This window comes from Schistocerca gregaria, chromosome X (genome assembly GCF_023897955.1).
Source record: "Schistocerca gregaria isolate iqSchGreg1 chromosome X, iqSchGreg1.2, whole genome shotgun sequence".
Classification (NCBI taxonomy): Eukaryota; Metazoa; Arthropoda; class Insecta; order Orthoptera; family Acrididae; genus Schistocerca; species Schistocerca gregaria.
This window is the reverse complement of record NC_064931.1, coordinates 25885216-25905659: the sequence shown is the minus strand read 5'-3', so window position 1 is coordinate 25905659 and position 20444 is coordinate 25885216. Positions and strand designations below refer to the sequence as shown.

The window sequence follows — 20444 nt, the reverse complement described above, 5'->3', positions numbered from 1 at the left end:
AACAAAGAACAATAGCTGCACTTGGATTATCTGGCAGTTCTCATATTTTTTGATTAAATATGCGAGTATAGATGAGTATATACAGTAAATAATGGAAGAGCACCATAGTCGTCCAAAGAGTCCGAAATACAAAGGTTTGTTTCAGAATTCCTTACTTCTCACTTTACCATAAAGACGTGGTAAATTTTAGTTTGCGCACAACAGTTAAGAGAGTCGCTACGAAGTTTGCGTTATCTTAATTAAGTTGGTATAAAAATTTATGTTTTTGCTAAGCCAACTCATGGTGCCCCAGGAAAACTGATTTTGACAGAAGCCACAATATGGGAAAAAAAATGGAACAACTTATCCAATAAGTGTTTGATTCTTTCTGTTTTACGGATATTTGACTGTTTGTTACGAAAAGAAGATTTATTTAGTTTCTGTTTCAATTTAAGATCGAAGAATTTAACTTAAAAAAAATGTGGTTAGCGTGCAAGCTACGTAATCAGTGGACCGCTTGATCGAGTTCCGCTCATACTTTTCTCTTTAAGTTTTCTTTTTTTCAACACTAGCAGAAGAATAGTGGACTGCTAATCCAATGTGCTCTGCACGCGTGGTTTCAAATCCCATCCTCGTCGAAAAAAAAAAAAGAAGTAGTAAAGCCAGTAGAGCGTTAGTTCATCGTAGCAAGGGTATTGATTTCGAGCACTGGTCATGCCAATTTTTGAACCGAAGTTCATGTGAAATTGTTATATGAGATAACATGCTCCTGACATGTAAAAAGCCGGCCGCGGTGGTCTCGCGGTTAACGCGCTCAGTCCGGAACCGCGTGGCTGCTACGGTCGCAGGTTCGAATCCTGCCTTGGGCATGGATGTGTGTGACGTCCTTAGGTTAGTTAGATTTAAGTAGTTCTAAGTTCTAGGGGACTGATGACCACAGATGTTAAGTCCCATAGTGCTCAGAGCCATTTGAACCATTTTTTGAACATGTAAAATGACTGTTCGGAGTTTATAGATGTACGATGGTGCTGCTATCTAGCAGTCAATTACTATTCCTTTCATTGTCATTAATGTTATTATTTACTGTTTACTGTTTATCACCTCATGCTGAAAGTGTGTAATTTTGAGGAAAAAGTTTTGTCCTGGCTACTAAACCTTCCTTTTGTAGTGTTCAATTATGTAATTAAAAAAACATAATTCATTTGTATTTCATATGAGTGTTAACAGATTTGCGAAAGGAGTGTGATCTGAATTTAAAATATCACTCCAAAGAAATTTCTTGCATGTGCGTACTGTGATTGAAAATGTGTTTTGTTGGAACTGAAGAAGTGTATGTGTGAAGACTACTTGACAAATGCTTTTTTGTTTTTTGTTGTTGTTGTTGTGGTCTTCAGTCCTGAGACTGGTTTGATGTAGCTCTCCATGCTACTCTATCCTGTGCAAGCTTCTTCGTCTCCCAGTACCTACTGCAACATACATCCTTCTGAATCTGTTTAGTATATTCATCTCTTGATCTTCCTCTACGATTTTTACCCTCCACGCTGCCCTCCAATACGAAATTGGTGATCCCTCGATGTCTCAGAACATGTTCTACCAACCACTCCCTTCTTCTAGTCAAGTTATGCCACAAGCTCCTCTTCTCCCCAATTCTATTCAATACCTCCTCATTAGTTATGTGATCAACCCATCTAATCTTCAGCATTCTTCTGTAGCACCACATTTCGAAAGCTTCTATTCTCTTCTTGTCTAAACAATTTATCGTCCACGTTTCACTTCCATACATGACTACACTCCATACAAATACTTTGAGAAACGACTTCCTGACACTTAAATATATACTCGATGTTAACAATTTTCTCTTCTTCAGAAACGCTTTCCTTGCCATTGCCAGTCTACATTTTATATCCTCTCTACTTCGACCATTATCAGTTATTTTGCTCCCCAAATAGCAAAACTCCTTTACTACTTTAAGTGTCTCATTTCCTAATCTAATTCTCTTAGCATCACCCGACTTCATTGGATTACATTCCATTATCCTCGTTTTGCTTTTGTTGATGCTCATCTTATACCCTCCTTTCAAGACACTGTCCATTCCATTCAACTGCTCTTCCAAGTCCTTTGCTGCCTCTGACAGAATTACAATGTCATCGGAGAACCTCAAAGTTTTTATTTCTTTTCCATGGATTTTAGTACCTACTCCGAACTATTCTTTTGTTTCCTTTATTGCTTGCTCAATATACAGATTGAATAACATCGGGGATAGACTACAACCCGGTCTCACTCCCTTCCCAACCACTGCTTCCCTTTCATGTCCCTCGACTCTTATAACTGACATTTGGTTTCTGTACAAATTGTAAATAGCCTTTCGCTCTCTGTATTTTACCCCTGCCACCTTCAGAATTTGAAAGAGAGTATTCCAATCAACATTGTCAAAAGCTTTCTCTACGTCTACAAATGCTAGAAACGTACGTTTGCCTTTCCTTAATCCTTTTTCTAAGATAAGTCGTAGGGTCAGTATCGCCTTTTTGCAGTTTCTTCAGTTTTAATCTACAGTTCATAACCAATAGATTGTGGTCAGAGTACACATCTGCCCCTACAAATGTCTTACAATTTAAAACCTGGTTCCTAAATCTCTGTCTTACCATTATATAATCTATCTGATACCTTGTAGTATCTCTAGGGTTCTTCCATGTATACAGCCTTCTTTGATGATTCTTAAACCAAGTATTAGCTATGATTAAGTTATGGTCTGCGCAAAATTCTACCAGGCGGCTTCCTCTTTCATTTCTTAGCCCCAATCCATATTCACCTACTATGTTTCCTTCTCTTCCCTTTCCTACTGACCAATTCCAGTCACCCATGACAATTAAATTTTGTTTTCGTTCACTACCTGAATAATTTCTTTTATCTCATCATACATTTCATTAATTTCTTCGTCATCTGCAGAGCTAGTTGGCATATAAACTTGTACTACTGTAGTAGGCGTGGGCTTCGTGTCTATCTTGGCCACAATAATGCATTCACTATGCTGTTTGTAGTAGCTTACCCGTACTGTTATTTTTTTATTCATTATTAAACCTACTCCTGCATTACCCCTATTTGATTTTGTATTTATAACCCTGTATTCACCTGACCAGAAGCGTTGTTCCTCCTGCCACCGAACTTCACTAATTCACACTATATCTAACTTTAACCTATCCACTTCCCTTTTTAAATTTTCTAACCTACCTGCCCGATTAAGGGATCTGACATTCCACGCTCCGATCCGTAGAACACCAGTTTTCTTTCTCATGATAACAATATCCTCTTGAGTAGTCCCCGCCCGGGGATCCGAATGGTGGACTATTTTACCTCCGGACTATTTTACCCAAGAGGACGCCATCACCATTATTTAATCATACAGTAAAGCTGCACGTCCTCGGGAAAAATTACGGCTGTAGTTTCCCCTTGCTTTCAGCCGTTCGCAGTATCAGAACAGCAAGGCCATTTTGGTTAGTGTTACAAGGCCAGATCAGTCAATCATCCAGACTGTTGCCCCTGCAACTACTGAAAAGGCTGCTGCCCCTCTTCAGGAACCACACGTTTGTCTGGCCTCTCAACAGATACCCCTCCGTTGTGGTTGCACCTAAGGTACGGCTATCTGTATCGTTGAGGCACGCAAGCCTCCCCACCAACGGCAAGGTCCATGGTTCATGGGGGTGGGGGGGGGGGGCTTTTTTGTTTATAGTTAGAAATTGTAGGCAGACCCCAAGAATGTTTCCAGTTCTTAACGTCATGCAATATGCGTTTAAAGTTAACAGATTGTGGCTGAGATTTTAGTCCGTAAGTTATCAGAGTGTGGTATCAACGTTCGATACTACACTTGTTAGATATCGGCCGCGGTCCGCAATAGATATCACTGGACCCGCGAGTCACGACTAGCGCCGGTCCGCGGCTTGTGACAAGTATCTAGCGAGCTCTCGTCCTCTCTTGCTCCGGACGTCAACTAGAAATGTAACATAGCCTTTGGCTGATGGGAAGCAACCTCTAACAAGGCGCTTAGTCAAGTACGGCATAAGTATTGCCTCTCTAGATATCTGTTTGTAATTATATGTATGCAGCGTATGAAGAAGACTGTAACACAAGTGAAGTACAATATTCATAATTTTTTACCAACTACTACCAATTATTTCAGTCGTTGCAGATACAGACTATGCAGCCAGCTCCTTACTGACTTCACTACCAAACCTGCAATATATGTTTCTATGTAGCATTGGCCACCTGTTATCACAATAACTGACGACGAGAATCATCATACACACTACCAGTGTGAAGTGAGTGTGTTGGATTTGGGCGTCGTGTTTGTGAAGCTCGACTTAGCGAATGTTAAATGAAAAATGTTTGTGTGCTGAGTGTCTAATAATGTGCTGAATGTCTAAAAATGATTGGAATAAGTGCTTTAAAACATAAAAAATAGTAGTACAAAAAGTACCTTCAGTGGCTTGCGGAGTATGATGTAGATGTATTAATATTAATACTTCCGCACGTGTGATGCAATTGTTTCTTTATTCTTCTGTTCCGATTCTTTGTGCTTATTCTGTGAAACTAAAAATGTACTTTATTAGTTTGCTATTTGCAAATAATCGAAGCGAAAGTGGATTGCCAATAGAACATTGCTACAAACTCCGAACAGTCGTTTTACATGTCAGGAGCATGTTGTGCCTTATAATACTTTCACAAGTACTACAGCACAAAAGCTATCAGTACCAAGAATCAAACCTGGTACCCTTCGTACGAGACACTAACGCTCTACCGACTTCTCTACGTGAACCCCACACAGCAGATGCTCACAACAGAGCTTTACTTGTGCTCCGTAGGTCAAGTGGTACTTTTTACTTACTTTTTATGGGCGCTACCCTAGACGGCAGCATAAAGCGCAAACCATATCTGCATTTGGTACCGATCTGAGTGTCTGCCATCTTAAGATTTGAGTGTCAGAAACGGTCGAGTACCTACGGATAAGCCGACACATGCGTTCTTTTATTTCAACACGTCTTCCACTGAGCGAAGTTCTGGGAGATTGGGTTATGGCACTCCCTTTCTTCTCTCGTTAGCTCTACATCTACAACTACATGGTTACTGTGCAAATCACACTTAAATTCCTGACAGAGAATTCATAGAACCACCTTCACAATAATTCTGTACTGTTCCATTCTCGAGCAGCGCGAAGAAAAAACGAACATCTATATCTTTCCGTGTGAGCTCTCATTTCCCTTATTTTATTATGATAATCGTTTCTCCCTATGTACGTCGGAGTCAACAAATTATTTTCACATTCGCAGGAGAAAGCTGGTGACTGAAATTTCGTGAGACGATTCCGCCGCAACGGGAAACACCTTTGTTTTAATGATGTTCATCCCAAATCCGTGAGACACTCTCCTCTATTTCGTGATAATAGAAAACGTGCTGCTCTTCCTTGAACTTTCTCGGTGCACTCCGTTAATCCTATCTGGTAAGGATCCCAGACTGCACATGAGTACTCGAAAAGAGGCGGACAAGCTTAGTGTAGGCGGTCTCTTTAGCACATCTGTTTTATTTTCTAAGTGTTCTGCCAATAAAACACAGTCTTTGGTTTGTCTTCCCCACAAAATTTCCTACGTGTTTTTTCCAATGTAAACTATTCGTAATTGTAATTCGTAGGTATTTAGTCGAATTAACGGCCTTTAGATTAGACTGACTTATCGTGTACCGAAGTTTAACGGAGTCCATTTAGCACTCATGTGGATTACCTCACACTTCTCATTATTTAGGGTAAATTGCCAATTTCCACACCATTCAGATATCTTTTCTAAATCGTTTTGCAATTTGTTTTGATCTTCTGATAATTTTACTACACGATTAACGACAGCATAATCTGCAAACAACATCGTTTATATAGATAAGGAACAGCAGAGGGCCTGTAATGCTACCTTGGGGAACACCAGAAATCACTTTTGTTTTGCTCGATGACTTTCCGTCATTTACGAACTGTGACCTTTGTGACAGAAAACCACGAATCCAGTCACATAACTGGGACGATATTCCATTAGCACGCAGTTTCACTACAAGCCCCTTGTGTGATACAGTGTGAAAAGCCTTTTCGAAATCTAGGAATATGGAATCAATTTGATATCCCTTGCCAATAGCACTCAACACTTCATGTGAGTAAAGAGCTAGTTGCGTTTCACTTGAACGATGTTTTCTAAATCTGTGTTGACTGTGTGTCAGTAGACCGTTCTCTTCGAGATAATTCGTAATGTTCGAATACAATATGTGTTACAAAATCCTGCTGCATATTGACGTTAATCATACGGGTCTGTAATTCAGTGATTTACTCCTACTACCTTTGTTGAAAATTAGTGTGACCTATCCAACTTACCAGTCTTTGGGTACGGATCTTTCATCGAGCGAGCGGTTGTACATTTTTTAATATTTCAAATACCAAACGAGTCTAGTGGTAACTAGGCAGTTGATTTTCACATCATTACCACTGGCAATGTATATCTCCATTTTAGAAAGAAATACTGTGGAAAATAGCTTGTTTGGGCAGCGGTTTTTCCGCCCCATCTTGAAAAAAAAGTACTTTTTTGGTTAAGTTGAGAAGAAAATGAAAGTTGTAACTGCGTGAGGTGACTTACGTAGGACGCGCGGGAAGGGCTTTGCCCTGTGCACGAGGCTCTTGAAGGCGGCGGGCAGGAACTCGACGGCGAGGAAAAGCGCCGCCAGCAGAAACGCCAGCCGCTCCAGAGCCTCCGAGCCCGCGCTCAGCACAGCAGACAGCGCCCCCAGCATCCTCCTCTGCAACACATCAGCCCTCTCGTAAGCTCACCAATTTTCTGCTTACCTCAATGAAAATATTTGTTAAAGGAAGTCTTCTAAGCACCACGAGCTGCCCGTGAAACGCGTATTAGCCAATAAACAGACACTGAGATCACAAAGGTCATAGCATAGCGACGTGCACACAGACAGACGGCTGTAGTATCGCGTATATAAGGAATAAAAGGATAGTATATTGGCTGAGCTTCAATTTGCACTCAGGTGACACGTGTGAAAAGGTTTCTGATGTGATTATGGCCGCACAACGGGAACTTTGAACGCGGAACGGCAGTTGGAGCTAGGAGCATGGAACATTCCATTTCGGAAACCATTAGCGAATTCATTATTCCGAGATCCACAGCGTCAAGGGCGTGTCGAGAAGACCAGATTTTAGGCATTACCACGGACAACGTAGTGTCCGAAGCCTTCACTTAACAACCGAGAGCAGCGGTGTTTGATAGATTTTTCAGTGCAAAGAGACAAGCACCTCTGTGTGAAATAATCGCGGAACGTACGACGAACATATCCGTCAGGATACAGCAGCGAAATTGGGCCGTAATGGGCTATGACAGCAGACGACCGATGCGAGTGCCTTTGCTGACAGCACGACATCGCCTGCAGTGCATTTCTTGGGCTCGTGACCACGTCGGTTGTACCACAGACGATTGGAAAACCGTGGCATGGTCAGCTGAGTCTGGATTTCAGTTGGTAAGAGCTGAGGTTAGGTTTTGAGTGTGGCCCTGCCCCCACGGACCCATGTTGTCAACAAGCACTGCGCAAGCTGATGGTGTCTCCGTAATGGTGTGGGCTGTGTTTACATTGAATTGACTGGGTCCTCTGGTCCAACTGAACCATTCATTGACTGTAAATGACTATGTTCGGCTACGTGCAGACCAACTGCAGTCATTCATAGACTTCATGTTCCCAAACAATGATGGAATTTTTATAGATGGTGTTACGGCGCAACGACATGCGCTGGCACGACGATCGAGAACGGAAGGCCAAGGAGGGCTATGAGACGACGTCAGCCAATAGTACGCTGACGAACCCCTCTCTAGGACGACACCAAGACATTGCTTGCAATGAAATTGTGTATACCGAAGGACATTGAGTATTTGCATGTCCCCATCTGCTTGCGGCACACCTTTGTGAATACACAAAGTTAAGTATTGTCAATTTAACTTACTATAATAAACTCGATTGATACGATGTGCTTGAATAGTTGTCTAGCGATCCGAGGAAACAGCTACCTAGGGACCCTATCTTAGACGAGTAGGCAGAACACAATAGATGACAATGCGCCATTTCGCCGAGGCGCAACTGTCCGCGATCGGTTTGAAGAATATTCTGGGCAATCCGAGCGAATGATGTGGCCACCTCGGTTGCACGAAGTGGGACATAACCGAAAGGTCAGTTTGTGCACAAAATCCTGCACCACAACCCCGTTCGCAATTATGGTCGGCTATGGAGGCACAACGGCTCAATCTTTTTTAGGGTGTTGCCAACGACTTATTGACTCCATGCCACGTCATGTTGCTGTACTATGCCGGGCTAAAGGAGGTCCGACTCGATATTAGGAGATGTGTCGTATGACTTTTGGCACCTCAGTGCAATGAATGTGAATTTTATAGTTTACATCACATAAAAAGGGTCAAGCTGTTGACATTTAAAATTCCGTCGGCTGTTCGCAGTCATTCATGCTGCCTATACGGAGGTGTTCGCAGTCGTTTTTGTTGTCTATACGGTGGTTCAACGACCGAAGTCTGTAGCGAAATGTAGGAAGACCTGCAGAGGAGGGAGAACTGGTGCAGGAACCAGCGGTTGAGCCTGAGCATAAATAAATTTAACGTACTGTACCTAAGTAGATGAAGAGATGCAGTACTGCTCGATTGCATAGTTGGCGATCAACCACTGGAAACAGTAATAACAAAACTATTGTTAACATAATCGCCATGAGAGAATTCTCAACTGTATACGGGTAGATATTTAAGATAACAGTACTCTGATAAGTTTTGGTGAGTAGACAAGACGGGTTGCTGATGCAATTACTTAGATCTGAAGATGATCCATTGCGATCCAAACATTTAGTCGAATTAAAAAAGTGTGCAGCAGACACGGAACAATAATGAGATTATCTTAAATATCCAGCAATAACAAAACTCGAAAGAGTAACACTGTGGAGCGACAGTGTGTCCGGAGAGTCTCGCTATCAGTCCAGAAAATTATTACTTGGAAAATATTAGAGATAGAGTATCGTGGTTTGTTGTAAAACGTTTAACAACTCTCAAAGTTTGTCCTTTTGGAGATTTGACTCGAAGAGCGTAGAAACGGCGATAGACCAGGAGAAGGTCCAATGTGGCATCTGGTATGTAGAATTCAATATTCAAATCTGTGCTACGGTATTATCGAAGCCAGTATGGGAGGGCAGTGCCGGCAAAAACAAATATAATGAACTGCTTCAAAAATCTTAAAGAGTTTGACAGTGTCGAACACCTTCCCCGAAGTGGACACTCCCTAGTGTCTTGAGTACGTGTTGACAGAGTGCAAGCTGTATTTCAAAACATCCCCCTCCCCCCCCCCCCCCCCCCACACACACACACAGAATTTAATTGGTCGTGAATAAAGCGAATTGCAGCTAGCAAGATCGACTGCCTATGAAATGTTTCACGAGCGGTTACGCCTTTCTGCGTACAAGGTGAAAATGGTCAAAGCACTGCAGCGAAATTATCGTCCTCTGCACTATGCAATCATGTGTTCCATACTGATCTCCATAGATGCTTACAATGACTAAATTAAGAAGTGTGTCTTATTAGATGAAGCAACATTCCACATTTCTGGAAATGTGGATCGCCACATTAGGATTTGGGGCTTCTAAAACATCACAACACACGGGAAGCTTAATATTTGGTGTTATGGTGATAGATTTGTTTTTCCTCGCAGACAAGACCATAACGTGAAATGTTTACCTGGGCACGCTCGAAAAGTTCCTGCTGCCATAGATCAAAGAGCTGCTACCGACCATCGTCTTCCAGCACGATGATGCGCGCCTACATTGGAGTTTGAATGTGCGGGATGTGTTGAATGACACAATTCTTCGGAGGTGGTTTGGTAGAATAGTCCAATCGCATTACCTCTTCTCTCTCCCGGTGGTACGTCATTAGGCTTCTTTTGAGAGGTGACGTCGAGGCTCGCGTATACACAGCACCACTCCATGACAGTGCTACCCTTTGTGCACAAATCAATAAAGCAATCCGAACTGTTGATGCAGCAATACTGGCCCATACATGGGCAGCACTGGAATATCGCTTTAAGCGACGGGTGGGGTACACAATGTAATCCTGGCATAATAGAAAAAGCCTTAAGAGCTGCTTTACAAGAAACAACGATGCTCTATCTCTAATAGTTTTCAATATTTTTTGAAATGAAAATAGGACTTTATGGTCACTCTCTAGAATGGCGTCATGAAACTAATTGTAGGGAATGCAGATGCCAGACTGGGTGAAATTTAAAGGAAAGAAAGTCATTCATGAGATAAGTGGCATAAAAAACACTCGTTCCACTGAATCAAGAGAATTGCTTGTCAGTGTGAACTCTTACCAGTTTGGATTTATAGAAGAGACAAAACGAAGAGCGCTGGGTTTTTTAAGAGCCACAGTGTTACACTTCAGTGCTAGACTCAAGAAGAGAGACACTGTGCAGCCTGGAGGAAGATACTGTTGAAATTTAGAGAATGTACGTTCCAAGAAAAGTTGGAAGGCATATTACTTCCTCCCACATTCCACCTACGAAATGGATGCGATGAGAAAATTAGAGCTCATACAGAAACTTACCGACAGTGATCCCTCCCACTCACCATTCACGAATGAAATAGGAAAGGAGGCGGGATGGGTGGGGGTGAGGAAGTGATTGTGTTTCTTGAAGTACCCTCCGCCACAAACCGTTAGGTAGTCGGCGCTGTACAGATGTACAGGGGATATACAAAAATATAGAAACAACAAAAAGCCAACACCTTACCGTTCCTAATACCGTGTAGAAAACCCGTCGGAGTTGTAAACAGCTCCCAGTCGTCTCGGAATGGATAAAAACAGTTTCTGGATGGATGTAAACGGAACCCTATACCACTCTTCCTCGAAAATAGTGGCAAGCTCAGACACCGATGATGGGGGTGGACAGCGATCACACACCCTTCACCCCAAAGCAGAGCAAAAAGGCTCAGTAATATTGACATCTAAGTCCTGAACGACGCGAGCTGTGTAAACAGGGGCTCTCTCGTCTTACCACCTCTGTATAAAAGAAATCTTGTACCGTGGGATGGTCCTGATCACCCAAAAAGGTCGCGTAATGCTTGGCTGTAATGCGACCTTGGAGAATAACCGTGGGGCCCGTGGTATACCTGCCCAAATCATAACGGAACTCCCGCCAAGTTTCGCTCTTGGGAAGTAAACTCGGCCAGAAGTTGAAACAGTGTGAAATAAGACTCATCCGACCAAATGACTTTCATCCATCGCTCTACAGTCCAGATTTTATGGCTGGGGCATCAATGTTTCCCTGTTATGTGCATTTACATAACAGGTGAGTCGTTTTAGCATTACAACACGGCCTGCAATTCCCTGATTATGGAACTCGCTCCGCATTGTTTTTGCGCTGACAGTATTCGCGAGTGCGACATTCAGTCCTGCCGTGATCTTTGCAACTGCCACCCTGTTATTTTTCGTCAGAATCCAATTCAGCGACCGTCTGTTACGATCACACAATTTTGACTTACGTTGGTCGATATGGGGGGAGAGGGAGGGGGGACACCAAACAGCGAGGTCATCGGTCCCATGTGACTTAGCGGACGATGTTTTCCGCTTTCCCTGCCTGCGGCATAAATCATCAGTACGGTGCCTCTTGAAACACCAATCACTACGGCTTCCGTGGTTACGGAAGCAGCCACCATTCAGCACCATCAGAGTGCGCTCCGACATAAACGCACTTTCAACTACATAGACACAGTTTACAAAATGCATAACTCTGTGCTGTGTGTGGTAATGTTATTTATTCTGCTACCGGTTTCGGTCTTAATGGGGGTAGGACGTCAAACGGGCCGACTTAAAGCAGGAGAGGCACCAGAGGACATTTTAATTTCCACTGTCTATACTTTTACAAGTAAATTCATAAAACTTTGTCAGCATGACCAGGAAGGATTCAGGAGTCACACTCATAACAGCGGAAGTTCAAAAACATAACAAAATAAATTTTTTACGTGTGAAATTTCATCATTTTTTCACTTACTATTGGCTGCATTTGTTGCTATAGGTACACTTTTCTTCATAAGTAAGAGAGACTGTTCGATGAATTTTGCACAGCATACAAACCATACTTACAGGTGTCTGAAACTCTAGAATCTATTTAATTTCTGAAAAATTAATGAGCTCTTACGTTTTAAGCTTTATGTTTAGAAAAAAATAAAATTTTGTGGTTAATTATCTCAATTTTTACCACAGTTTTTAAAAAATTTGGAAAATTCTAGAGTTTCATACACCTGTAAGTATGGTTTGTATGCTGTGCAAAATTCATCAAAGAATCTATTTTACTTGTGAAGAAAAATGTACCTATAGCAACAAATGCAGGCAATAGTAAGTGAAAAAATGATGAAATTTCACATGTAAAAGAAAATTATTTTGTTACGTTTCCGAACTACCACTGCTATGAGCGTGAATCCTGAATCCTTGTCATGCTGACAAAGTTTTATGCATTTATTTGTAAAAGTATAGGCACTGGAAATTAAAATCTCCTGTGGTGCCTCTCCTGCTCCAAGTTGGCCCGTTTGATGTCCTACCCCACTTAAACCATCATCAACGGCAGAAATATTATCGCAGATGCATACCTGCTTTGACATACTTTGCCACTGACAACCATAACTGCCAATAAAAATGAAAAATTGTAGCGAGATTACAATACGATGGCTCATTCACCATCATATTGTAATCTTGCTACAATTTTTCACAGAGAGCGCATTGCTATGCATTTTGTAAAATTCATACGTACTGTTCACCAGCGCCTAAGCAAGCTATTCAGTTTACACAGACACAGACACTGTTGCGACCACAACTGACCCTTGCAACGTATGGAGGATGTTGCACGCGAGCAGCAGCATCGGCATTTATCTTCGACCATACATTTCTCGCAGTGTTCGCATATTTTTGTCCAACTCCTGGAGATGTAGGACACAAGACTGGATTGTTGTGGATCCTCGAAATTAGTGTAATTTACGAATATGACTTACTATGCTTCTGTGAAGATGTTAAACCGTAGTAACGGACGGAAACAAACGTGAAAATATTTCAAATTATCTGCGTTCAGTTTCAAATTAGCGTCGTCGTGTAAACAATTCACGAATCCTTGTGTGGCAATACCTGCGACGAGGTGGTTTCGTGTTGACGAGCAGCTTGCGTCAATACGGAACGGCTCGGACCAGCTGCAGAATCGTGTTGTGGTAAACGACCAGCTGAGTGCGCGGAGCGTGGGGGTGGACGCTCAGCTGCCGTGTATTTTGCCCGCGGCGACGCAACGGCATGTGCAACCAGCCACCTGGAGAGAGGGTTGGCGCGCAAACAGTTGGCGGCGTTACCCAACCCGGAGTCCCCTGCGTGCAAAGCCGGCCGCAGATGCCTACCGACGGTCACCGGCCCCGGCGCGTTGCACTCTCAAAGGCGATCCGGAACGGGAACAATAAAAGGCGAGAACACTCGCCTCACTCCTTCTGTGTACAAGTGAGGCTTCATTTATAGCAGATGGAGAGCTGGCGTTTCAAAGTCGTCCCGACGTCAAGTTCGTAAAAAACGGAACACAGACTCAGCGAGGGCAGACAGCGCTTTGACGTATTTTTGTGAAAAGTACTAGGACGAGAGAATCCGGGTTTACACTCAATGCAGAAGTTCAGTGTTTTAAAGCAGTTTATCGTCTCGATTGGTAGTTCGACTGGTCGTCTGGAAGAGGCTATTTATTACAACAGATCAATTTTTTTGTCTACGTGCACGAGTTTAAAGACACATTACCTGTTAGTAATTTTAATTCAGGAACGTGAAATTTGTGGTTGCTAGTCTAAAGCTAAAAGTTGTGCCAAGGAATCGAATAACAAATCGAGCAATCTGCTCGAGTGATGGTAATACATCGTAATTTACATAGAAGTAACGAGTTTGAAACTATTATTTTCCTTTATAATTACACCCACCAGAACTACATAGATAGTGCGTCCAACTACGAGGGTCGTCCAGTAATTAAGTTTCCCTACTTTATTTCTCTGCATAGTTAACTGTGCCTCTTACATGTGATGGCTGGTGTGTTCGACTGGTATGTGTTAACAACACTCACACCGACATACGCTGCATACCGCAGAATGTTGCCAGTACTCTGCAAGTTAGCATGGAATTACTACTACAAAGTGTTTTCGTATGTGTATGGTGTCTGTTCTTTCTGACATGTCCGGGAGAACAGCCACCATATGCATATAATTACGGCTATCACAGGCCAAGGATCATTTTTGTGTGGATGCACACATACGCTCGAACTCAGGCGGGAATAGGTGTTGCGGCGAAAATTGATATTAATGGGCAGGGAGCACTACGTTCGAAGTGTGTGGAATAAGTTGAGAATAAGAGTGCACTGGGGGCGTGCGTGGGATAAGTCAGTGCAGGCGCGCTAGTTCATGTGTCCTCGGTGGATAGCTGTCCTCTGTAACAAAAAACTGAGTGAAAGGATCAACGATGAACTTGAACAAGCTTCATGGCACGTCTGCCCCCAGCAAATACAACTACCAATAACTAACGAAATGAGATTTAAAAAAAGGTTAGAACGCCTGCCTAGTAAACAGAAGATCCGTGTACGAACCCGGGTCGGGTACTCATTTTCAACTCTCCCCGTTGACTCTATCAACGTCCCATACACAGCTGATGTTTGTAATTCATTGTTATTTCAAACTGTTTTCGCTTGTGAGTTGCGCTCTTTCATTCGTTTTTTCGCTGCAAAAAGCTGTCCGCTCTCGATATCCACCAAAAGTTAACCTCTCTTTATGTATGACCATACAAATGGGAATGAAACCCAGGTTCGTCATTTGACACCTGAGGCGAGACGTCAGGGCATGGTGTGGAAGAAACCTGCCGAAAGTGCTCCAAAACAGGCAAAGGTCACACATTCATCAGGGAAAGCTATGGCAGCCATCTTTTGGGAGTGTAAGAGGGTGTTTCTCATTCATTACCTCAATCGCGACACCACAGTGAAGGCGGAGATGTATCGTAATGTCTTGAGGAACCCATGAGCTGCCATCAGGAGAAAAGGAGTTGGATTTCTATCTCGCATACTTCTCTTCCTTCAGGACAATGCTCGGCCTCATGTAGCTTGAATGACCCAGGTAGAACTCTGTGAAGATTCAACTGAGAAGTGTTCTCGCATCCTCTGTATTCACCAGATCTTGCCCAAAGTGACATTCACATATTCCTCCAACTCAAATGTCATCTTGGATGATGAAGTCACATAAAGAATGAACAACTGGTGACGACCACAGGAACCGACCTGGTACAACACTGGTTTGGAAGCACTTGTATCACGTTACCAAAAATGCTTGGCAAAACGAGGCGACTATGTAGAAAAGTAACAGAAACATTGTACAGTGTCCGTAAAATTATTTCAAAATGTTACAATGTGTATAATTTTTTTTATGAAACAGGGAAACTTACTTCTTGAACGCCCTTCGTAGAATATTCGCCTGTGAAGCTAAATTACCTGTTCCACATGTCGGCCTGGTATGCAATTTTCATCGATCAGGAAGCTCAACATATGAGACCAGTTCGCTTAGTGAGTGAAAATTCCAATCCACAATCTCTCCGCAAAGTTTACACCAACAGCACTCAAAACGAGACGGAATTTTATCACTGATTATCAATTACCTTACATGTTGTCGAAACAATAAATCGTTGAGTCGTATGTGAAGAAATGTTGCAAAAATTGATAAGGCTGCGGTGGTCTCGCGGTTCTAGGCGCGCAGTCCGGAACCGTGCGACTGCTACGGTCGCAGGTTCGAATCCTGCCTCGGGCATGGATGTGTGTGATGTCCTTAGGTTAGTTAGGTTTAAGTAGTTCTAAGTTCTAGGGGACTGATGACCACAGCAGTTGAGTCCCATAGTGCTCAGAGCCATTTGAACCATTTTTTGATAAGGCTGAATAGTCCTTTAAAAGAATTCTCATGGGAGATCAGTTGAAATTATTGTCCTCGTTATCGATTAACCCTTTCGTAATCCAATGAATTAAAATTCCGCATATTACTGTAAAAATTGTTTTTCTGCTTTTGGAATGAATACTAAATAAGGCCGTGTTTTTAAATTTTGATTGTTGTTTATAGTTTCATAATTTCTGGAGTGGGACGTATATGTCCCTCTGAACTCGAGGCGGAATGGATTGGCTCCCTAAATTTATTCTTCCTCCACTGCAGCGAAACATAAGGGTCCCATTTAATTTTTTTTTTTTTTTTTTGCTAGGGATTAGGATCTGTAAAAAGAAGAGAGCACTATTATTGTGTGAAGTTCCAATATAATAGGCCAGATACACTTTTGTCAACTGCTCACCACCCGAAAGATATAACATTCGCCACAGGAAAAACCGGAGGTAGTACATCCTCAGTTATATCCTGCCCTGCATCCATAGCAGCGTTTACAGCTGTAATGGAGGCTATAGGCCAATTCGAGTATCGGAGAGAAAGAAATGCTACTGGCAGTAAGTCACTCAAAAGGTGGCATCGTCTTTCTTGTCTTCTTTTGAACACTGCAATAGTAAACAGTTTCATCATGTGGAACTATAAGAAGGGAGGAAAGTGTGAGCATATTTCCTTCCACCTTCCTCTTGTAAGGCAACTTTCAACTGGGAGAAATATAATGAGAACGGGAAGGGAAGCTTTGGGCACAGAAAAAGACCACGAGTTTGTGGAATTTCCCGTTTCATATCAAATCAAGGGAAATAAAAGATGATTATACCACTAATTAAAGTATACAAATGTAAAACTTTAGACACAAATATCAAGAAAAGGCACAAATAGAAATTTTCTGCACACAGTGGCCATGAGGCAAAACCACTAAAAGGATTTGAAAGTGATTTATCAATAAATATGTGCACGAATCTGTATATTTCTAACATAGGGAAAAAGACTATAAATTCCTTCAGTGAGCTTATCAAATGCAGAGAGGAAAAAAATTACATAAAACCACCAAAAAAACGACACACAGTGCTCAAATGTAACAATTAAGCGATATCTCGAGAATTAGGTCCCAAACAATGAGCCTGTTGGCGCCAGATAGTTTGATACAGTTTCATAATCCTGTGAAATGAGGGAAATAAATTTGTAAGTGGTACACACTCTTTAAGAAAGGGTTAATTTACACTGATTTATTTAATTCAATCGTATGGCTAGGGCCCCCGACGGGTGGACCGTTCGCCGGGCGTCGATCTATCAATTTGACGCCACTTCGGCGACCTGCAGTCGATGAGGACAGCACAACACCCAGTCCCTGCGCGGAGAAAATTCTCCGACCCAGCCGGGAATCGAACCCAGGCCCACAAGATTGACAGTCGGTCACGCTGACCATTCAGCTACCGTGGGAGTTGCACTGAAGAAGTTTAGCTACATAACTGACAGGATTATTAAGTTTAGCATATCAGCGGTATAATAATTCGAAGGATGTTTTTCATTTCCTTTGTTACGATTTATAAGTTTCAGAACTTCCACGCATTTTCTCAATATCCTGCCAAGGAAAGGAGGTCTGCCACCTGCCTTACCTACGACTGAGACTATATGGTCATTCCACTTCATAGCCCTACATAATGTTCCACACACGTATTTGTATGAATTAACTGATTCCAACCGTGACTTATTGATACTGTAGTAATGGGATATTACTTTTTTATGTAGTGCGCAATTTTAAATTTCTGAAAATTTAAAACAAGTTGCCAATTTCTGCAGCACTCTGAAATCTTATCAAGAGCTGACTGGACATTTGTGGAGCTTTTTTCAGATACTGCTTCGTTATAGATAATTGCATCATCTGCAGAGGTCTGAGATTACTCTTACTTAAAATACAATATGAACATTAAGTGTCTCAAAATATGCTCCAGAGGCATACTAAAAGCTATTTCTTCTTTTGGTGGTGACTCTCCTTCCAAGATAACATGCTGCGTCCACTATAGCAAGAAATCGTCAAACTAGTCACTAATTTCGTTAGGTATCCCACACAATTGTAAGTTTGTTAATAAGTATATGTTTTCAGAAACCATACTGGTTCACGTAGAGGATATCATTGTGTTAGAGGTATTAGTTGACCACAATATTATTGAACCTGAGAGTGAGAGCGTTTCGGTGGGCTTATCGTGCCTCTTTATCTTGATATTTCATCAGGACAAGCTGAATCACAAGTTTCCCGGAGGCATTAACAGTGCGATGAGTTTTCCTTAGTCGCCACTGTACTTGTTTCCTGTAACATCACCGCATTTTTCCGACAACGGGCACGGGATGCAAAGTGCAATAACACCGTGGTCGGGTTGTATATCGTTACGTTTGCGCTCGGAATGTTGTTGTTGTTGCCGTCGCCTTCAATCCGAAGACTGGTTTGATGCAGCTTTCCACGTCAGTGTATCCTGTACGATCCTTTTCATCTCTGCATAACTACTGTAAACTGCATCCACTTGAACCTACTTAATGTAGTCAAATCTTGGACTCCCTCTACAATTTCAACCACCTCCCCCTCAAACTTCCCTCCTTTACCTGACTGATGATTTTACGATGCTTCAAAATGTGTCCTGTCAACCGATACCTTATTTTAGTCAAATCGTGCCATACATTACGTTTCTTCCCCAACTCGGTTCAGTAAAACTGATGTGAAACCATCAAACAACTGTTATTCAAACAATGTTGAATATATTCAGTCCATTTGTCAGTCGTATGATTATTGCTACAACATGTTTCGAGACAACATTAACCCATTTTCCATTACTAAAAACAAGGAAACCGAATAAAACAATCCTCCTTACACCGACACAGATGAGAACAGGGTGGAGAAATCGGGAGTGTATGAAGTAAAAGTCAAGATTGTGAAGCGAGATATGTGGGGCAGACGGGATGGAATTTTTAAGTTAGGTTTAAAGAGCATAATAATATAGAGAACGGATCATTAACTGTAGCAAAGAATGAATAGCATTCGTTACGGGATATACCGGAAAGCGTGAGGGTGTTGTAAGTTGAAGAAAGAGGTTGGCGTTTTAAATGAGAGCACGAAGGTGTCCAAAGGGCATTTCTGGGCACACTTAGGAAGCAGCCACTAACATATTTTACCTAGTGACACAGGATTTACGCACGCAGTTATTCGTTCAGATTGCAGTGTAGTGTTAGTTTTCAGTTAGAATGGGCTAGGACCAGACAGGCATTACTCAAAGATTTTATGACTGCCAGTAGCATCGTTGATGCTGAGAATTAGACATTAAGTAAATATCATCATAGGTAAGTAATGGCAGCAGCTTTCAGTTTGCAAGTGTACCTTGGGAACGGTGGATGCAACTGCTTGTGATGTTTTATAGCTTGAGTTGACGGTGCATCTGTGCTGCTTGTTTTTAAGTTGTAATGAGGCCTAATTGCATAAAAAATTTTAAGGTATACATTGGTAATTCTTATATGCCTGTCAGTATAATGAGGATTGTTTTATCTGGTTTTCTCGTTTCTGGCGCCGCCCGTTGTTGCCGAGAGGTTCTAGGCGCTTCAGTCTGGAACCGCAAAGCCGCTACGGTCGCAGTTTCGAATCCTGCCTCACGCTTGGATGTGTGTGGTGTCCTTAGGTTGGTTTGGCTTAAGTAGTTCTAAGTTGTAGGGGACTGATGACCTCAGATGTCAGGTCTCATAGTGCTCAGAGCCATTTGAACCATTTTAACCTTGTTTCTAGCACTTGAAAATGAGATACTGTTGTCCTGAAACTTGTTGTGGCAATAATCACACGATAGTCAAAACTCACCCTGAATAGGCCACGAAGGCGCAACGGTACCGACCGGCCGCCGTGTCATCCTCAGCCACAGGCGTCACTGGATGTAGGTATTGGGGGGGGGGGGGGGGCATATGGTCAGCACATCACTCTCCTGGCCGTATGTCAGTTTCCGAGACCGAAGCCGCTACTTCTCAATCAAGTAGCTCCTCAGTTTGCTTCACAAAGGCTGAGTGCAACCCTCTTGCCAACAGCGCTGGTAGACGGGATGATCACCCATCCAAGTCTTAGTCCAGCCTGACAGCGCGTAACTTCGGTGACCTGACGGGAACCGGTGTTACCACTGAGGCAAGGCCGTCGGCATACGATTGACAACTGGGCTCATTACCAGTTCAGTATCTCCTCATTAGCCGGCCGGAGTGGCCGAGCGGTTCTAGGCGATACAGTCTGGAACCGCGCGACCGCTGCGGTCGCAGGTTCGAATCCTGCCTCGGGCATGGATGTGTGTGAAGTCCTTAGGTTAGATAGGTTTAAGTAGTACTAAGTTCTAGGGGACTGATGACCTCAGCAGTTAAATCCCATAGTGCTCAGAGCCATTTGAACCATTTATCTCCTAATTAGTTATTTGATCCTCCCATA

At 42.5% G+C, this 20444-nt stretch overlaps 1 protein-coding gene across 2 annotated transcripts in view; it reads right to left on the bottom strand.

Moving 5' to 3' along the window:
- Positions 1-20444, bottom strand: part of LOC126299150 (ecdysone 20-monooxygenase) — a 303859-nt gene that overhangs the window by 108398 nt on the left and 175017 nt on the right. For both annotated transcript variants that reach the window (XM_049990918.1, XM_049990919.1), the window contains exon 3: positions 6636-6795. In XM_049990918.1, the coding sequence (XP_049846875.1) occupies positions 6636-6795 (160 nt within the window). The remainder of the gene's footprint in view (positions 1-6635; positions 6796-20444) is intronic.